General features: G+C 39.8%; 1 protein-coding gene across 2 annotated transcripts; it reads right to left on the bottom strand.

Moving 5' to 3' along the window:
• Nucleotides 1-1622: 1622 nt before the first annotated feature.
• On the bottom strand, nt 1623-18225 carry LOC144527180 (uncharacterized). Of its 2 annotated transcripts, none has more exons than XM_078265099.1 (5): nt 17711-18225; nt 15739-15839; nt 14868-14961; nt 7899-8224; nt 1623-5035 (listed from the first exon to the last, which is right to left on the bottom strand). In XM_078265099.1, the coding sequence occupies exons 1-5, from the start codon at nt 18024-18026 to the stop codon at nt 4499-4501; spliced, it is 1374 nt and encodes a 457-aa protein (XP_078121225.1). In that variant the 5' UTR covers nt 18027-18225; the 3' UTR covers nt 1623-4498. The 2 variants fall into 2 exon arrangements, with proteins under 2 accessions (XP_078121225.1, XP_078121226.1); XM_078265100.1 differs by having other exon boundaries at nt 7899-8221.
• Nucleotides 18226-19502: the final 1277 nt, after the last annotated feature.

Genomic DNA, 19502 nt, shown 5'->3' with positions numbered 1-19502 from the left:
ATGAGAATGTGACACGGAAATAGTGCCTTGCAAAAGCGTTAAGTAGTATAGATAGATAGATAGATAGATAGATAGATAGAGAGATAGATAGTGTAATGGCAAAAATGACATTTAAGCACTGTTCCTTTTAATTCTTATGTGGTCGTTAACACATAGCTTTTTCTCAGCATTATTGAAAAAACAGTTTATCCTATTTTATCATGTTGATTAGATCCTGCTTAACTGCTGAGACAGAGAGTCTGGAAGACGAAGCGTAGGCCCTGTGTTTGAACTGATAAACTACAAGGTCACTATAACCATCTTCCTTCCCAGATCCGGTCCTCCCTTGTCAGTTACGATGTCCGGGGAATTTTTTTGGGCAATTTAGTTGTAAGAAACCCATATTTCTGATTTGAAAATGGGTCAAATATGACCCAAGGACAACACAAGGGTTAACTGCTCCTCAGATCTCTGCAGGGTAAATCCAGACAGCTAGCTAGACTATCTGTCCAATCTGAGTTTTCTGTTGCACGACTAAAACTACTTTTGAACGTAGACACGTTCCACCAAAACCAGTTCCTTCCTGAGGTTATTTTGCAGAGGCACCGTGGCTCCGTCCGGCGCTTAGCACCGCCCAAGACGATTGTGATTGGTTTAAAGAAATGCCAATAAACCAGAGCATGCAAAACAGATCTAGTTGTAGTCTTGCAATGGGTGACACTGCAGGACCCCCAGTCCTTACATGTCTTTGTATATTATAGAGTGGGGTCTAGACCTACGCTATCGGTAAAGTGTCCTGAGATAGCTCTTGTTATGATTTGATACTATATATAAAAATGAGTGAATGTTATGACGTGTCAGTTTAACGTGAGATGATTTTTCTTTAGATGTGAGAGGGTGTCAGACTTTAGTCTCTTCACAGTCTTCTAGTGCAGTTTCTCAAATGAGGGTGCGTGTCCCTCTAGGGGTACTTCGGAGGACTGCAGGAAGTACTTGAGACCATTGTTCCTCTTTATATAGACTTATTTTTCTACCAAAAATGTGACGTTTTTGTCGCCTTCTTTGGACCTATTCTTTCCTTCCTTCCTTCCTTCCTTCTACTGTCTCTTTTCAAAGTTTTTGTCTCCTTTTTCCATCATCATTTAAATGTTTTCCAGTAACAAGGCTGTCGTTTAGTAAATCTATCGCTGACATCGCTGTATTCTTCCTCTCTATATAACAGACTGATCTCAAGAAATGGCGTATGTACGACACGCCAATCCGTATGCCATTATTGGTGTGTTATCAAGACGCATACTCGCTTTTTAGCGCGTTTATCAACGCCGTTTGGCCTCCATTGACTTACATTACCTTGCGATTGCGTGTGAATTGACGGCGTAGCGAGTAGTACGAAAGGGGCGAAAATCTGCGTAGGCGTCACGTTTCCTAAACTCAACCGTAGCATTCTTCTCGCGATAACACGCCACGTGGCGTTTATGTTTACGCCCGCTGCCCTATGAGGATAATCCATGATATGATTTCCTTCCTTCTATCATCATTTTCTGCTGTATTCTGGAGCTCTGCAGTGTTTGATGCAAACCCATCTTGTTGCTAATCATTGACATATTCACACCCCCCCCCCCCCAAAGCATTCACCCACACAATCAATTTCTGGGTTTTATTTTCATAAAAACCAACAGAGGCATTATTTAAAACAAACATGGCATTTAAAAGGTTTATTAAAGATCAGAACTGACGTTGGTTTAAACATTTAACTTAGTGAAAGTATAAAATAATATTAATACATCATTTTTGGCAGATTTATCACACATACATGTTTGTCCTCTGAGGACACCAGAGCAGCTTCATAAAATCTGATTTCCTCTTCAGACTAGAGCTGCAACTAACGATTAGCATGTAAGGAGGGAAGGAAAGGAGGAGGGAAGGAAGGAGGGAACAAAAAGAAGACGAGGGAAGGAAAGAAGGATGAAAGAAAGGAGGCAAGGATGTAAAGAAGAGGGTAGGAAAGAAGAATGGAAAGAAAGTAAAAGAATAACCAGAGCAACTTTTAAGGTGCCCATATCATGCTGATTTTCAGGTTCATAATTGTATTCTGAGGTTGTATCAGAATAGGTTTACATGGTTTAAAACACCATATATTTGTTGTACTGCAGCTCCTTTTTTCACCCTGTGTTCAGGTCTCCGTTTTAGCTACAGAGTGAGACCTCTCAATGCAACCCGTTCTCATTCCGAACTCGTAAAATAAGGACGTTTGGACAGTTGCTGTCAGCGTCTGATGCGACGAAAAAGGTGTCTTTCAGCGTGTATGCGTAACGCAAACACACAGGAGAGCGGAGTTTGCTTCCCGCTTGCTCTAGTTTTTTTCTTTTGTCCCGCATGTCACAGAACCGTAAGCCCACCCACGACCTTTTCCTTAACCTAACTGCGTCAAAAGGGACGCCAATAGTCCCGACCAAGCATGTTTACTTAAAGCGCTAAAGGAGACTTTTAGCGTCAATAACAACGACAAAGGCACCTGACCAAGCGTCCAGATTTTATGAGATGGGAGTGAGAACGTGTTGCTCACTGCTGTAACATCTTTGTAGTCAGTCGCACATGCTCAGTAGCTAGGTAAGGACTACATGAGCTAGCTAGCTGTTTCTCCAACTTCTTGGAGACTTCTTCTAAACGAGGGCACACTTCCAGCTTTGTGTGGAATACCTGCAGAACAGGGACATGGAAGTAGTTCTATACAACTTATTTTGTAGATTAGGGTGAACTAGTGTGTGTTGTAGCAGTGTTTTGCCATTGAGAACGAGCTAGCATGCTAACGGTTAGCCCCCTAGGCCCCTCGTCTCGGCTAGTGACGTAGAAAGCCGTGCAGATGTTGACCAGCTCACCCAGAGACTGAAGGCAGGACACATTCAGAAACCGTATCTCACTCAGAACAGCATGGATGGATTTTTTTCAAAGTTTGTATGCGTGTGGAAGCACCAGAGACACAAAATAACTCCCCAAATCCCAGAAAAAGGGATCGTTTTCATAATATGGGCACTTTAAGGAGGTAAAGGAAGTATGTAGGGAAGGAAAGAAGACGGAGGAAAGGTAATAAGGATGACAGAAAAAAAGGCAAGGATGGAAAAGAAAAGAATGAAGGAGGGAAAGAAAGTCAGAGAAGGAAGGAAGGAAGGATGAAATAGTTGGAGATTAATTTAATAGTTCTACGCTTTAAGTAAGTATGTAAGGAGGGAAGTACGTAGGAGAGGAAGTAGGGAACAAAAAGAAGACGAGGGAAGGAAAGAAGGATGAAAGAAAGGAGGCAAGGATGTAAAGAAGAGGGTAGGAAGAAAGAACGGAAAGAAAGTAAAGGAAGGAATAAATAAGTAAGGATGGAAAAAGGAATGAAAGAAGACAGTAGAAAGGGAAGGACGTAGGGAAGGAAAGAAAGGCAGAGAAGGAAGGATGAAAGGAAGGAGGATTCAGTTTCCTGTCCCAGAGGAGAGAAGAAACTAGAAAATATTCACATTTAACAAGCTAACAGTTTCACTGTTTTTACTTAAAAAATGACTCAAACTGATGATCAGATGAGTCTTTGCAGCGCTCCTTGTTAGTCAGTTCACTGTTGACCTACAGTGCTCAGCATACGGTTATGAACCCACGCTAAAGTCGACTAAAAACAGGAATAAAAAAAATCATCTTTTGGGATTTGATCTTAATGCCTTAATTAAAAAAAAAGAAGGAAAAATCCAACCTTTAAGGACACCAATTTTCTTTCTTGCAAATCTCACTACAGGCTGTAGGTGGAGCCAGAGGAGCGAGAGTGTGAAGACTATATGAGACATGCAATAATTGAGTCAGAGATATTTTACTTTTTCGATGAAATAAAAGCATGTAATTGGCCGCTTTCCGACCGGAGGGATTTTGGCAGTTCCTAGAACATAACCCTTTTTTTTCGTGTTCCAACTGGACCAATTTGGGGATTTTTAAGTCCCTCTGACCTCAGTTCCTGTAACTCTTTCAGCTCCTACTTCCCTTTTCAGCATATGAACCTAGGTGAACGAGGGTCGGGTTTCCGGTACAGACAGACCAACAACGGGACAATTTTAACAATTTTCGCCATCTTATTCATCACTAATTTCACTTCTGACATTTTAGGTGAGAAATGAACTGTTTAGATTTTGAATACAGGCTGATTTTAACGCTATAAAGACTGTTGCGTCACTCCCTTACCCCTCCTACCAGTTCCTGTGGCCAGTGTGAATGCAACTGGAAAAACCAGTTTTGGGGGAGAGTAGTTAGTAGATCTGTTTAGAAGTGGACTTTTCCTATAACTACGTTCCTGTAACTACTTGATTCTCTTTTTCCCGTGTGGCCCTTTAGCCAAATTGAGTTTGACCCCCCCCTGACTTAAGGCATTAAGATCAATTTCCAAAAGATGATTTTTTTATTCCTCTTTTTAGTCAACTTTAGCATGGGTGTGTAAACTTATGCAAGCCACTGTATGTGGCTCCTGTAAGATTCGGGGTCCCCCCCCACTCGGTCACTGGATCGTTGGCGCGAACTGTTTCTCCGCGGCGTGCACGGTGACGTGGCGCCGCAGGTGGCTGCCCGAGATGAACGTTTTCCCGCAGAAGGAACACCTGAACTGTTTGCACTCCGTGTGGACGGTCATGTGCACCTTCAGCGAGCCCGACTGGGCGAAGCGCTTCCCGCAGTGCACGCAGCCGTAGCGCTTCTCTCCGGTGTGGACGCTCTGGTGGCGCTTCAGGTTGCTGGAGTCGGAGAAGCGCTTGCCGCAGAGCGCGCAGACAAACGGCTTCTCGCCCGTGTGGACCCTCATGTGGGTCTTCAGGTTCTTCAGGCACGCCAGACTTTTCCCGCAGAAGTTACAGACAAACGACTTCCCGCCGCCGCTGCCGTCCTCCGCCCTGCTGTGACCGACGCCGTCCCGAGGTCGCCATTTGTCCCTTCTGAGGAACGCGTCGGGTCTTCCCGTCGTCTCTTTCCTCGCGGGAAGCTGCGGCCCGTCTGCAGGTGGGGGCGCCCTCTGCTGGCTGTTGTGGAGACCTGCAGCCTGCTGCTCAATCACAAAATCAATCAAGTTTTATTCATAAATAGGATTGGGCATCGAGAACCGATTCCTAGAATCGTCTCTTTATTGGAATCGTTAAGAGCATTTGGTTTCAAATCCGATCATCGCTTCCCAATTTAACATGCGCAAGTTTTGGTTTCCGTAGCGGCCAGGCGCTTGTTGTGTTGCAGCCTTGGAGCGCAGTAATCAGCGCTCTAGTGGGGCTTTATTTTACGTTGAAAAAGCTGTAAAACTGCAAACCACCATTGACTCAAAATAAACCTTTCCTCTTATCTGTGAAAACAGGCATGTGACCCGTTTCAACTCCACCCCTCAAAGAATCGGAATCGAGAATCGATAAGAACCGGAATCAGAAGGAAGAACCGGAATTGGAATCAGAATCATTAAAATCCAAACGATGCCCAACCCTATTCATGAAGCCCCTTTCAGAGTGCTGCTTAGGCCTGGGACAGTTAGAACTAGAGGTGTTAAAATTAATCAAATAATCGATGCATCGAATCGTGGACGATGCTGCATCGATAATCGACCGGGCCATAATCGATTATTTCTAGTTTATAATGTAATGTCGGCCTGACAACCTTTCTGTTTACATATTCTGGTGTGTTTTGCACATTCAGGAAATGTCATGTGCTCAGTGCTGTAGTTTATTTAGTACTGGAGCACTGCAGAATGTTTTGTTTTTGAAGCTTGAAAAGCTATGAATTAAATATCCTATATGGCTTTAATAGAAAAATGTATTTGACGCATCGTGATGCATCGAGATGTCGACTCGCTGACATGATAATCGAATCGGGAGATCAGTGAAGATTCACACCTCTAGTTAGAGCATAATTGTCTAATCCCAATTAGTTTTTAATAGGGGATGCACCGAACCCAGATTTTTGGGGTTCGGCCGAATACTAGGGGTGGGAATCACCAGAGGCCTCACGATACGATATCATCACGATACTTATGATACGATATCGTCACGATACGATATCACGATACTTATGTCACGATACGATATCGTCACGATGCGATATCGTCACGATGCGATATCATCACGATACTTATGTCAATACGATATCATCACGATACTTATGTCACGATACGATATCGTCACGATACTTATGTCACGATGCGATATCGTCACGATGCGATATCATCACGATACTTATGTCAATACGATATCATCACGATACTTATGTCAACACGATATCATCACGATACTTATGTCACGATACGATATCGTCACGATGCGATATCATCACGATACTTATGTCAATACGATATCATCACGATACTTATGTTACGATACGATATCATCACGATACTTGTTACACGATATCGTCACGATACTTGTTACACGATATCGTCACGATACTTATGTCACGATACGATATCACGATACTTGTGACACGATACGATATCATCACGATACTTGTGACACGATATCATCACGATACTTGTGACACGATACGATATCATCACGATACTTGTGACACGATACGATATCACGGTACGATATCATCACGGTACTTGTGACACAATAAGATATCGTCACGATACGTATAACACAATATCGTCACAATACTTATGTCACGATATGATATCGTCACGATGCGATATCGTCACGATACTTATGTCACGATACGATATCGTCACGATGCGATATCACCACGATACTTATGACACGATATCGTCACGATACTTATGACACGATATCGTCACGATACTTATGACATGATATCGTCACGATACTTATGACATGATATCGTCACGATAATTATGTCACGATACAATATCGTCACGATACGATAGCATCACGATACTTATGTCACGATGCGATATCATCACGATACTTAAATCACGATACGATATCATCACGATACTTATGACACGATACGATATCATCACGATACGATATCATCACGATACGATAGCATCACGATACGATATCGTCACGATACTTATGTCACAATACGATATTATTGCGATTTTAAACATATTGCAATATTCTGCGATATAACTGCAATTCATTACCTTTTTTCCAACTTAAAATTTTTCCCAATTTCAAATGATGTCCCCAAAAGGAAACTTTGTCAACATCTTGTTTTATCTAAAAAGATACATTTCTCTGTTTGTTCATCTCACTTCAATTGTATTGCTGCAAAATGGGATTGTCAAGCAGACAAACTGACCAACACACATATCATAATAGATCGATACTTGGCGTCTGTGTATCCATACAGTATTGGCACGAAAAATATCGCGATACTATGCTGTATCGATTTTCCCTACCGAATACCGAATCCACTGGTTAAGAAGCTAGCAAAGCTGGTAATGGTCTTCTGGTTAACACAGGTTTTTAGCAGTGACTGTCCTTCCTAGTTGCTGCATTCTGGCTGCTGTCTGTAGATTCCTTCATGCTCAGCTCGTATTCTTTCAGATGTTTCATACCAGATGTTGTAACAGCGGTGATGTTGTGTATTGTTTAGGGTCCTCGCCACCACCAGACTAATCAGCATTGCAGATTGAACATGTAGCTGGACTTGAATGACCTTCTTTTGACTGAAAGTACTGCCAAACAACACTTTTTCTACTCACCAGTTCCATTTCCACTTTCTCACAGCCTACTGCATTGAACGCTCCACCTACGTAAACACCTTCCCGTAATCAACAGCGCCGTCATTACGTCGACCAGCGTAGCGCGCGTAGTGCAAGCGTAGGGTTCGGTGGAAAACCAATTCTAAGGTTCGGCAGAAACCAAACCCCGTCAAAAAGCCCAATATTCAGCCGAATCCAAAGCTGAATCCTGGATTCAGTGCATCCCTGGTAAAGATAAATCTGGAGCTGCAGACGGACTCACCTCACTGACGGGAAAAGGGAAGCTGCTGCCGCCTAAATCAGTCGCAGCGGAAGCACTCGCACCAGCGTTCAACGTGTACGAGCAGCCGGGATCCTCCCTCAAAGGATTCTGGGTAGCGAGGGAGCCGTGCTGGAGCTGCGGCTCGTACATCAGACAGTCATAAGCGCTGGTTTCTGACTTCTGGCTGGAGTTCAGGGTTTCTTGGACGTCCCCGCTCACCCACGGCTGAGACGGAGCGCCGTCTTCCTCTGCTACTTCCTGTTTGGTCGGCGGGGGCGGGGCTTCTGTCTCGGCCGTCTGTCCGTCAACAACGCAACAAAAGTCTTCTGGAGAGAAAGAAAAAGCAGAATATCACACCTTTTTCTATCATATTTCTACAAAAAAACAGTAATGGTACAAAAGACAATACTTTTATTTTGAAAGGATAAGATCACTGCCTCCAACTTTTACAGTATCGGCTACTGAAAGACTTTCAAAATAAAATGTATAATAGAACGTTGAAAAACGTAGGAAAGAAAGTGACAATAACATGGCAAAAGTGACAATAACATGGCAAAAAAGTGACAATAACTTGGAAAAAAGTGACAATAACTTGGAAAAAAGTGACAAAAACATGGAAAAAAGTGACAATAACATGGCAAAAAGTGACAATAACATGGCAAAAAGTGACAAAAACATGGAAAAAAGTGACAATAACTTGGAAAAAAGTGACAAAAACAATGCAAAAAGTGACAAAAACATGGCAAAAAGTGACAAAAACTTGGCAAAAAGTGACAATAACTTGGAAAAAAGTGACAAAAACAATGAAAAAGTGACAATAACTTGGAAAAAAGTGACAAAAACAATGCAAAAAGTGACAAAAACAATGCAAAAAGTGACAAAAACATGGCAAAAAGTGACAAAAACATGGCAAAAAGTGACAATAACATGGCAAAAAGTGACAAAAACAATGCAAAAAGTGACAAAAACAATGCAAAAAGTGACAAAAACATGGCAAAAAGTGACAAAAACATGGCAAAAAAGTGACAATAACATGGAAAAAAGTGACAACATGGAAAAAAAAGTGACAATAACTTGGAAAAAAGTGACAATAACATGACAAAAAGTGACAATAACTTGGAAAAAAAGTGACAATAACATGGAAAAAAAGTGACAATAACTTGGAAAAAAGTGACAATAACATGACAAAAAGTGACAATAACATGACAAAAAGTGACAATAACTTGGAAAAAAAGTGACAATAACATGGAAAAAAAGTGACAATAACTTGGAAAAAAAAGTGACAAAAACATGGAAAAAAACTGACAATAACATGGCAAAAAGTGACAATAACATGGCAAAAAGTGACAATAACATGGCAAAAAGTGACAATAACTTGGAAAAAAGTGACAAAAACATGGCAAAAAAGTGACAATAACATGGAAAAAAGTGACAACATGGAAAAAAGTGACAATAACATGACAAAAAGTGACAATAACATGACAAAAAGTGACAATAACTTGGAAAAAAAGTGACAATAACATGGAAAAAAGTGACAATAACTTGGAAAAAAAGTGACAATAACATGACAAAAAGTGACAATAACTTGGAAAAAAGTGACAACATGGAAAAAAGTGACAATAACTTGGAAAAAAAGTGACAAAAACATGGAAAAAACTTACAAAAACATGGAAAAAAGTGACAAAAACTTGGAAAAAAGTGACAATAACATGGCAAAAGTGACAATAACATGGCAAAAGTGACAAAAACATGGCAAAAAGTGACAAAAACTTGGAAAAAAGTGACAAAAACAATGCAAAAAGTGACAAAAACTTGGAAAAAAGTGACAAAAACATGGAAAAAAGTGACAAAAACATGGAAAAAAGTGACAAAAAACTTTGCAAAAGTGACAATAACATGGCAAAAAGTGACAAAAACAATGCAAAAAGTGACAAAAACTTGGAAAAAAGTGACAAAAACAATGCAAAAAGTGACAAAAACATGGAAAAAAGTGACAAAAACATGGAAAAAAGTGACAAAAACATGGAAAAAAGTGACAAAAACTTGGCAAAAGTGACAATAACATGGCAAAAAGTGACAAAAACAATGCAAAAAGTGACAAAAACTTGGAAAAAAGTGACAATAACATGGCAAAAAGTGACAATAACATGGCAAAAAGTGACAAAAACATGGCAAAAAGTGACAATAACTTGGAAAAAAGTGACAAAAACAATGCAAAAAGTGACAAAAACATGGCAAAAAGTGACAAAAACTTGGCAAAAAGTGACAAAAACATGGAAAAAGTGACAATAACTTGGAAAAAAGTGACAAAAACTTGGAAAAAAGTGACAAAAACATGTAAAAAAGTGACAAAAACATGGAAAAAAGTGACAAAAACATGGAAAAAAGTGACAAAAACTTGGCAAAAAGTGACAATAACATGGAAAAAAGTGACAATAACATGGCAAAAAAGTGACAATAACATGGCAAAAAAGTGACAATAACATGGCAAAAAGTGACAAAAACATGGAAAAAAGTGACAAAAACATGGAAAAAAGTGACAAAAACTTGGCAAAAAGTGACAATAACATGGAAAAAAGTGACAAAAACTTGGAAAAAAAGTGACAATAACATGGCAAAAGTGACAATAACATGGCAAAAAGTGACAATAACTTGGAAAAAAGTGACAATAACTTGGAAAAAACTGACAAAAACATGGAAAAAAGTGACAAAAACATGGAAAAAACTGACAAAAACTTGGCAAAAAGTGACAATAACTTGGAAAAAAGTGACAAAAACAATGCAAAAAGTGACAAAAACAATGCAAAAAGTGACAAAAACATGGAAAAAGTGACAATAACTTGGAAAAAAGTGACAAAAACAATGCAAAAAGTGACAAAAACAATGCAAAAAGTGACAAAAACATGGCAAAAAGTGACAAAAACATGGCAAAAAGTGACAAAAACAATGCAAAAAGTGACAAAAACAATGCAAAAAGTGACAAAAACAATGCAAAAAGTGACAATAACATGGCAAAAAGTGACAATAACATGGCAAAAAGTGACAAAAACATGGAAAAAGTGACAAAAACATGGCAAAAAGTGACAAAAACTTGGCAAAAAGTGACAAAAACATGGCAAAAAGTGACAATAACTTGGCAAAAAGTGACAAAAACATGGAAAAAGTGACAAAAACATGGCAAAAAGTGACAAAAACTTGGCAAAAAGTGACAATAACTTGGAAAAAAGTGACAAAAACATGGAAAAAGTGACAAAAACTTGGAAAAAAGTGACAATAACTTGGAAAAAAGTGACAAAAACATGGAAAAAAGTGACAAAAACTTTGCAAAAGTGACAATAACTTGGAAAAAAGTGACAAAAACAATGCAAAAAGTGACAAAAACTTGGAAAAAAGTGACAAAAACAATGCAAAAAGTGACAAAAACTTGGAAAAAAGTGACAAAAACATGGAAAAAAGTGACAAAAACTTGGCAAAAGTGACAATAACATGGCAAAAAGTGACAAAAACAATGCAAAAAGTGACAAAAACTTGGAAAAAAGTGACAATAACATGGCAAAAGTGACAATAACATGGCAAAAGTGACAATAACATGGCAAAAGTGACAAAAACAATGCAAAAAGTGACAAAAACATGGAAAAAAGTGACAAAAACTTGGCAAAAAGTGACAAAAACATGGAAAAAGTGACAATAACTTGGAAAAAAGTGACAAAAACTTGGAAAAAAGTGACAAAAACAATGCAAAAAGTGACAAAAACATGGAAAAAAGTGACAAAAACAATGCAAAAAGTGACAAAAACAATGCAAAAAGTGACAAAAACAATGCAAAGTGACAAAAACATGGCAAAAAGTGACAATAACATGGCAAAAAGTGACAAAAACATGGAAAAAAGTGACAAAAACATGGCAAAAAGTGACAATAACATGGCAAAAAGTGACAAAAACATGGCAAAAAGTGACAAAAACTTGGAAAAAAGTGACAATAACATGGCAAAAGTGACAATAACATGGCAAAAGTGACAATAACATGGCAAAAGTGACAATAACTTGGAAAAAACTGACAAAAACATGGAAAAAAGTGACAAAAACATGGAAAAAAGTGACAAAAACATGGAAAAAACTGACAAAAACTTGGCAAAAAAGTGACAATAACATGGAAAAAAGTGACAAAAACAATGCAAAAAGTGACAAAAACATGGCAAAAAGTGACAAAAACTTGGCAAAAAGTGACAAAAACATGGCAAAAAGTGACAATAACTTGGAAAAAAGTGACAATAACTTGGAAAAAAGTGACAAAAACAATGCAAAAAGTGACAAAAACTTGGAAAAAAGTGACAAAAACATGTAAAAAAGTGACAATAACATGGAAAAAAGTGACAAAAACTTGGCAAAAGTGACAAAAACAATGCAAAAAGTGACAAAAACTTGGAAAAAAGTGACAATAACATGGCAAAAAGTGACAATAACATGGCAAAAAGTGACAATAACATGGCAAAAAGTGACAATAACATGGCAAAAAGTGACAAAAACAATGCAAAAAGTGACAAAAACATGGCAAAAAGTGGCAAAAAGTGACAATAACATGGCAAAAAGTGGCAAAAAGTGACAATAACATGGCAAAAAGTGACAAAAACATGGAAAAAGTGACAATAATTTGGAAAAAAGTGACAAAAAAATGTCAAAAGCACAGAAAAATATTTACAGAAACTTCGAAAAAAGTGTCGAAAAAGACTACGAAAACGGATTTTTTTTAACATTTTGACCCAGAAAAACAAAAAGGTGCGAGCCAAATATGATCCCATCAAACTCCCGCGAATGGGGCGAAATATTTCATTTCACCCTTGGCGTGAACACGCCATCAGTCATCCAGGCCACAGTTATCCAAACAAACTCACAACTTTGAGCTATATTTCGAGTAAAACTGCCCTCTTCCCCAGGATACAATTAACCTAAAAGGGTTTTTATCTACATGAAGAAATGGCAGGCAACACAATTAACAATAACTTGGAAAAAAGTGACAATAACTTGGAAAAAAGTGACAATAACTTGGAAAAAAGTGACAATAACTTGGAAAAAAGTGACAAAAACATGGAAAAGAAAAAAGTGACAATAACTTGGAAAAAAGTGACAAAAACATGGAAAAAAGTGACAATAACTTGGAAAATAGTGACTAATTTGGAAAAAAGTGACAATAACATGGCAAAAAGTGACAATAACTTGGAAAAAAGTGACAATAACATGGAAAAAAGTGACAATAACATGGAAAAAAGTGACAATAACTTGGAAAAAAGTGACAATAACTTGGAAAAAAGTGACAAAAACATGGAAAAAAGTGACAATAACTTGGAAAAAAGTGACAATAACATGGAAAAAAGTGACAAAAACATGGAAAAAAGTGACAATAACTTGGAAAATAGTGACTAATTTGGAAAAAAGTGACAATAACTTGGCAAAAAAGTGACAATAACATGACAAAAAGTGACAATAACATGACAAAAAGTGACAATAACTTGGAAAAAAGTGACAATAACATGGCAAAAGTGACAATAACATGACAAAAAGTGACAATAACTTGGAAAAAACTGACAAAAACATGGAAAAAACTGACAAAAACATGGAAAAAAGTGACAATAACTTGGAAAAAAGTGACAAAAACATGGAAAATAGTGACAATAACTTGGAAAAAAGTGACAATAACATGGCAAAAAGTGACAATAACATGGCAAAAAGTGACAATAACATGGCAAAAAGTGACAAAAACATGGAAAAAAGTGACTAATTTGGAAAAAAGTGACAAAAAAATGTCAAAAGCACAGAAAAATATTTACAGAAACTTCGAAAAAAGTGTCGAAAAAGACTACGAAAACGGAATTTTTTTAACATTTTGACCCAGAAAAACAAAAAGGTGCGAGCCAAATATGATCCCATCAAACTCCCGCGAATGGGGCGAAATATTTCATTTCACCCTTGGCGTGAACACGCCATCAGTCATCCAGGCCACAGTTATCCAAACAAACTCACAACTTTGAGCTATATTTCGAGTAAAACTGCCCTCTTCCCCAGGATACAATTAACCTAAAAGGGTTTTTATCTACATGAAGAAATGGCAGGCAACACAATTAACAATAACATGGCAAAAAGTGACAATAACATGGAAAAAGTGACAAAAACATGGAAAAAAGTGACTAATTTGGAAAAAAAGTGACAATAACTTGGAAAAAAGTGACAATAACTTGGAAAAAAGTGACAATAACTTGGAAAAAGTGACAAAAACATGGAAAAAGTGACAATAACTTGGAAAAAAGTGACAAAAACATGGAAAAAAGTGACAAAATCATGGAAAAAAGTGACAATAACTTGGAAAAAAGTGACAATAACATGGAAAAAAGTGACAATAACTTGGAAAAAAGTGACAATAACTTGGAAAATAGTGACTAATTTGGAAAAAAGTGACAATAACATGGCAAAAAGTGACAATAACATGACAAAAAGTGACAATAACATGGCAAAAAGTGACAAAAACATGGAAAAAGTGACAAAAACATGGAAAAAAGTGACAATAATTTGGAAAAAAGTGACAAAAAAATGTCAAAAGCACAGAAAAATATTTACAGAAACTTCGAAAAAAGTGTCGAAAAAGACTACGAAAACGGAATTTTTTTAACATTTTGACCCAGAAAAACAAAAAGGTGCGAGCCAAATATGATCCCATCAAACTCCCGCGAATGGGGCGAAATATTTCATTTCACCCTTGGCGTGAACACGCCATCAGTCATCCAGGCCACAGTTATCCAAACAAACTCACAACTTTGAGCTATATTTCGAGTAAAACTGCCCTCTTCCCCAGGATACAATTAACCTAAAAGGGTTTTTATCTACATGAAGAAATGGCAGGCAACACAATTACGTAATGTTTAATTTGGCGTTATGGCCCAGATGTGGCCCCTAAAGTACTACTAAACGGGTACTTACTGTCCTGCTCAGACTGGGACCAGGACTCGTGGTCATCCTCCACTTTGATCACGGCGATGGTCAGCGTGGCCGACTCCCCCGCAGCCGCTGCACGCTGAAGTTTAGAGCAGAGAGAGAGTTACAGTTATAGGCTTCTGCTTTAGGTTACGTCCACGCTGCTACGTTTTCATTTTTAAGCACCGTTATTTGAGACCAAAACAGCTGTGAAAAGCCCCCTTAGTTGAAACTACAGAACCTACTTTGGAGAAAGAACAACGGTGAAAAGTAAGAGCGAGAGGCAGAACTGTTACTGAAAGGTATGTAAGAGACAGACAGACAGACAGACAGACAGACAGACCTGTTACTGAAAGGTATGTAAGAGACAGACAGACAGACAGACAGAACTGTTACTGAAAAGTATGTAAGAGACAGACAGACAGGCAGAGACAGAACTGTTACTGAAAAGTATGTAAGAGACAGACAGACAGAACTGTTACTGAAAAGTATGTAAGAGACAGACAGACAGACAGAGACAGAACTGTTACTGAAAAGTATGTAAGAGACAGACAGACAGACAGAGACAGAACTGTTACTGAAAAGTATGTAAGAGACAGACAGACAGAGACAGAACTGTTACTGAAAGGTATGTAAGCTACCTTACCGATGTTTGTGTCCGTCCAGACTACAAAGCATCCCCGGACTTTTCAACCCAAAACGGGGGCAGCAGTGTTTCCAAATGTCTCCGTTTTTAGGGGCTCGGAAACGCCGCAGTAGTCTGGACGCGAGGCGTAAAACGTAGCAAAAGATATTCATATTTAAATGAAAACGTAGCAGTGTAGATGCAGCCTGAAAGACGGAGAGGACATAAGAAGGAAAAGCGTCCCCTACTCACCGTCCCCTGGGTGGGATCTAGTCCAGAGTCTGAGGACGGAGGGTCGGGGTTTCCGCACCGCAGAGTCTCTGGGTTGGACACTCTGGGCCGCGCTGCCTCACCTGGAGAAGAGCCATTTGAGTCATAGACCGTAAAAGAAATGGACACAGTGAAGTCAGTTAGAAGCTCTTTCCCGGTGATGGCTGAGCGTTACTGAGCAGCCTCCAACTGAGAGAGACGACGTAGATGTGACGTGAGCAACCTGTCTGAAAGTTGGAAGTCTTCTGGTAGCTGTGCCAAGAGAAATCTCAATCATTCCCAATCTAGCAGAGACGGAGAGCGAGAGTAGGAGCTGTCCATGAGCGTAGGAGCAGAGAGAGGCCATATTCAGGCTGTGGAAGAGCTTGTTGTGAGTCAGCTGGGTGCTAGCCTACTTAGAAAATGTTATCATTGTTTGCTTGATTTGCTAAATTCTAGGATGGCTTTGGAACTATTTTTCTCACTTTTTCAGGGCTTTATGTGGACCAAACTGTGAGTGAGAAGACTATACGAGACATGCAATCATTGAGTCAAAGATATTTAACTTTTTCGAGGAAATAAAAGCTTCTTCAGAGCTTCTCCTGTACTATACGGTAATTCCTCTACTATGAGACAGGAAGTCCCGTGGTTATGACACAATCGTTAGCCTATTGTTATAAAAACGTCTGCTACGGAGCCATAACGTGAGGTACAAGGTAATGGAGCCTTTTATACATTGTCGTGTTTCTTTAGAAATAAACAACGGACAAATAAGTAATTAAAGTGCCCATATTATGAAAACAATCCCTTTTTCTGGGATTTGGGGAGTTATTTTGTGTCTCTGTTGCTTCCACACGCATACAGACTTTTCTGAATGTGTCCTGTCTTCAGTCTCTGGGTGAGCTGGTCAACATCTGCACGGCTTTCTACGTCACTAGCCGAGACGAGGGGCCTAGGGGGCTAACCGTTAGCATGCTAGCTCGTTCTCAATGGCAAAACACTGCTACAACACACACTAGTTCACCCTAATCTCCAAAATAAATTGTATAGAACTACTTCCATGTCCCTGTTCTGCAGGTATTCCACACAAAGCTGGAAGTGTTCCCTCGTTTAGAAGAAGTCTCCCGGCTAATCCTGCCTTGTACTACTGAAGTTGGAGAAACAGCTAGCTAGCTCATGTAGTCCTTACCTAGCTACTGAGCATGTGCGACTGCCAACAATGTTACAGCAGTGAGAGGTCTCACTCTGTAGCTAAAACAGAGACCTGAACACAGGGTGAAAAGAGGAGCTGCAGCAATGTGCAGTACAACAAAAATATGGTGTTTGTTTTTTTTAATTATGAACCTGAAAATGAGCGTAATATGGCCACTTTAAACGCTTCAGATGTAAAGTTATTCGCTGTTAAAGTGACGCCAAAATGAATGGGAGTCAATGGGATGCTAACGATAGGTGATGGCTTGTTAGCATCAAAATGGCACCATAGGAGCTACGCTTTGTGGATGCTCACTTACCCCCCTTGGTTTCAGTTTGTTAGGTTTCAACCTCCCGCCACTTGGGGCAGTAGTTCGCTGCCAGTTAGGAAAGGTGTCATAATCGACAGGTAACTACACTCAGGTGCGTTGTATGGAGAAGCAAACAGTTTGACCGTGCGGTAGATGCACGTCACGTATTTCGTGTTATGAGTGGAAAGTAGTCGGCTACAAGAGAAACAAAGGGGGTGTATTTTACTTCATTACAAACGTTTAAGAAATATGTTGTGTTATTGGAAACATGTATCACATGTCTAAAACAAATCCAGTATGCACCCGCGTTGGCGTTCTTTTGAATGGCAACGTTTGCCAAACTGAGTGTGTGTCTGTCTGTCTGTCTGTCTGTGTGGAGTCTGTGTGTGTGTGTGTGTGTGTGTGTGTAGGGGGGGGGGCGTGTCTGTGTGTGTGTGTGTGTGTGTGTGTGTGTGTTACGTGTTGCTGATTACCTCCAGGCGTCCCGCTCCGCCTTGGCCCGTTTCCCAGGTGATGAGCAGGTAGTGGAGCTCGAGCGCGGCCGTTAGCTAGCAGCAGCGCGGAGCCGTTGGCGGCGGCGGCTCGCAGGGCGCTCGAACGTGCGGCCCGGAGCTCCATGAGCCGCAGTTTTCTCCGCAGAACCTCGTTCTCTTTGCGGCTCCGGGAGATCTCGAGCTGCAGCACCGAGTAGCCGCTGTCCACGAGCTCGCAGATCTCCGCCACCGCCGTGTTGGCCAGCACCTCCATGATGGAGGCGAGCTGCGCGTGGATGGCAGCGGCCGGAGACATGTTTTGAATAACCTACCGCGTGCGTGTGTTGAAAACAGAACAGTCCAGATTACAGGGGCTCGTGACAGAGGGACACAAACAGAAAACGCACGCGCCCGCAGCGTTTGCATGAATGTAAATTCCCACCTAATGTAAACAGACCCGAGACAAACCAGGAAGTGATGCAGGGGTAGAAAAAAAGGCCCAGAGACAACACAGACTGCGCATGTGCAAAGTTGCCTAGTAGCCTATCATTCCCGTTTTGACATGTGTATGGAAGCCCATTTCCGCCAATGTGATGAGAGAAATCCTGTAGTCTAGGTCATTTTAATGAGAAACTAAAAATTAATGAGACGCTTTCTATTAATATTATTATTATTATTATTTTATTATTATTTGAGGCTTTAATATCTTTTATCTGGCTAACATCTGTTTTCATCAGACTAAACAAAGTGACACAAAATGACCGTAATGAGAATCAAAACAATCTCTCTCAGTAAGTAAACGTTTTAAAAACGTTGGGGAAAAAATAAATAAAATTCATGTTGGAAAAAGCTCCATTAAAAGGACGAAAAAGCGACAAATAAAAACTAAGAAAAAAATGACAAATGTCGGAAAAAGCGACCAAAAAAATCGAAATAAAATTCAAAAAATGTCGACCAACTTCAAAAAAAATGTGATGAAATCCCCCCGAAGCAATCATACTTTTTAACAATCCAAATGCTCTTCTAAAATTTGGAGGGGGGGACATATCCCGTGACCCACCCACCCCCCCCCCAAATCTACACCTATGTTTACACATGAATAGAAAGTTTGCAAACGATGATCATTTATTAACAAATAATGAGCCAAACTGTAGTGTTGTAGTACATTTAATTATAAACCAGATTTTATCACATGTTGACACATTATTAGGGACAGTGTTTTAACTTTTAATAAAGTTTTGGACGTGTACATGTCGACTCTTTCACAGCAGAGACAAGCACTCATAAAAACTATAATATCAGGTTTCACGTTAGGTTTGTCAGGCTCCTCCGTTTGATAAATTAGATGCTCTAATCTGCTGATTATTTCCTCAATTATTTGGTCTTTTAAGGCCAAAGTAAAGTCGGAACAACACAAACACACAATGGCTACGTTCAGACTGCAGGCAAAAGTGGCCCAAATCAGATTTTTTTTTTTTTTTGGGGACAAGTGACCAGGTCAGATTACTTCAGAAGTAGTGTCAACACTCAAATCTTGCCCATATCTGATTTTTAAAACCACATATGGAAGTGGACTTCCATATGTGGTCCTGAATCAGACCCAGGTGCTCCCGGTGCGGGTGTCAACCTGGGCGGACTGTCCTCAGCACGCTGCGTGCTCCGCTGTCCGTCAACACCCACTAGGTCCAGATTTGTTGCGGCACGGCTGCGGCCATGACTGACAGTTGTAGTCTAGTCACGAGGACCCGCGAGATCTCGCGAATTCACGTAGAATAGAACCACAAAACCAACA

The sequence above is a fragment of the Sander vitreus genome, chromosome 12 (assembly GCF_031162955.1).
Source record: "Sander vitreus isolate 19-12246 chromosome 12, sanVit1, whole genome shotgun sequence".
Classification (NCBI taxonomy): Eukaryota; Metazoa; Chordata; class Actinopteri; order Perciformes; family Percidae; genus Sander; species Sander vitreus.
The sequence above is the reverse complement of the archived record's forward strand: the minus strand, read 5'-3'. Positions and strand labels throughout refer to the sequence as shown.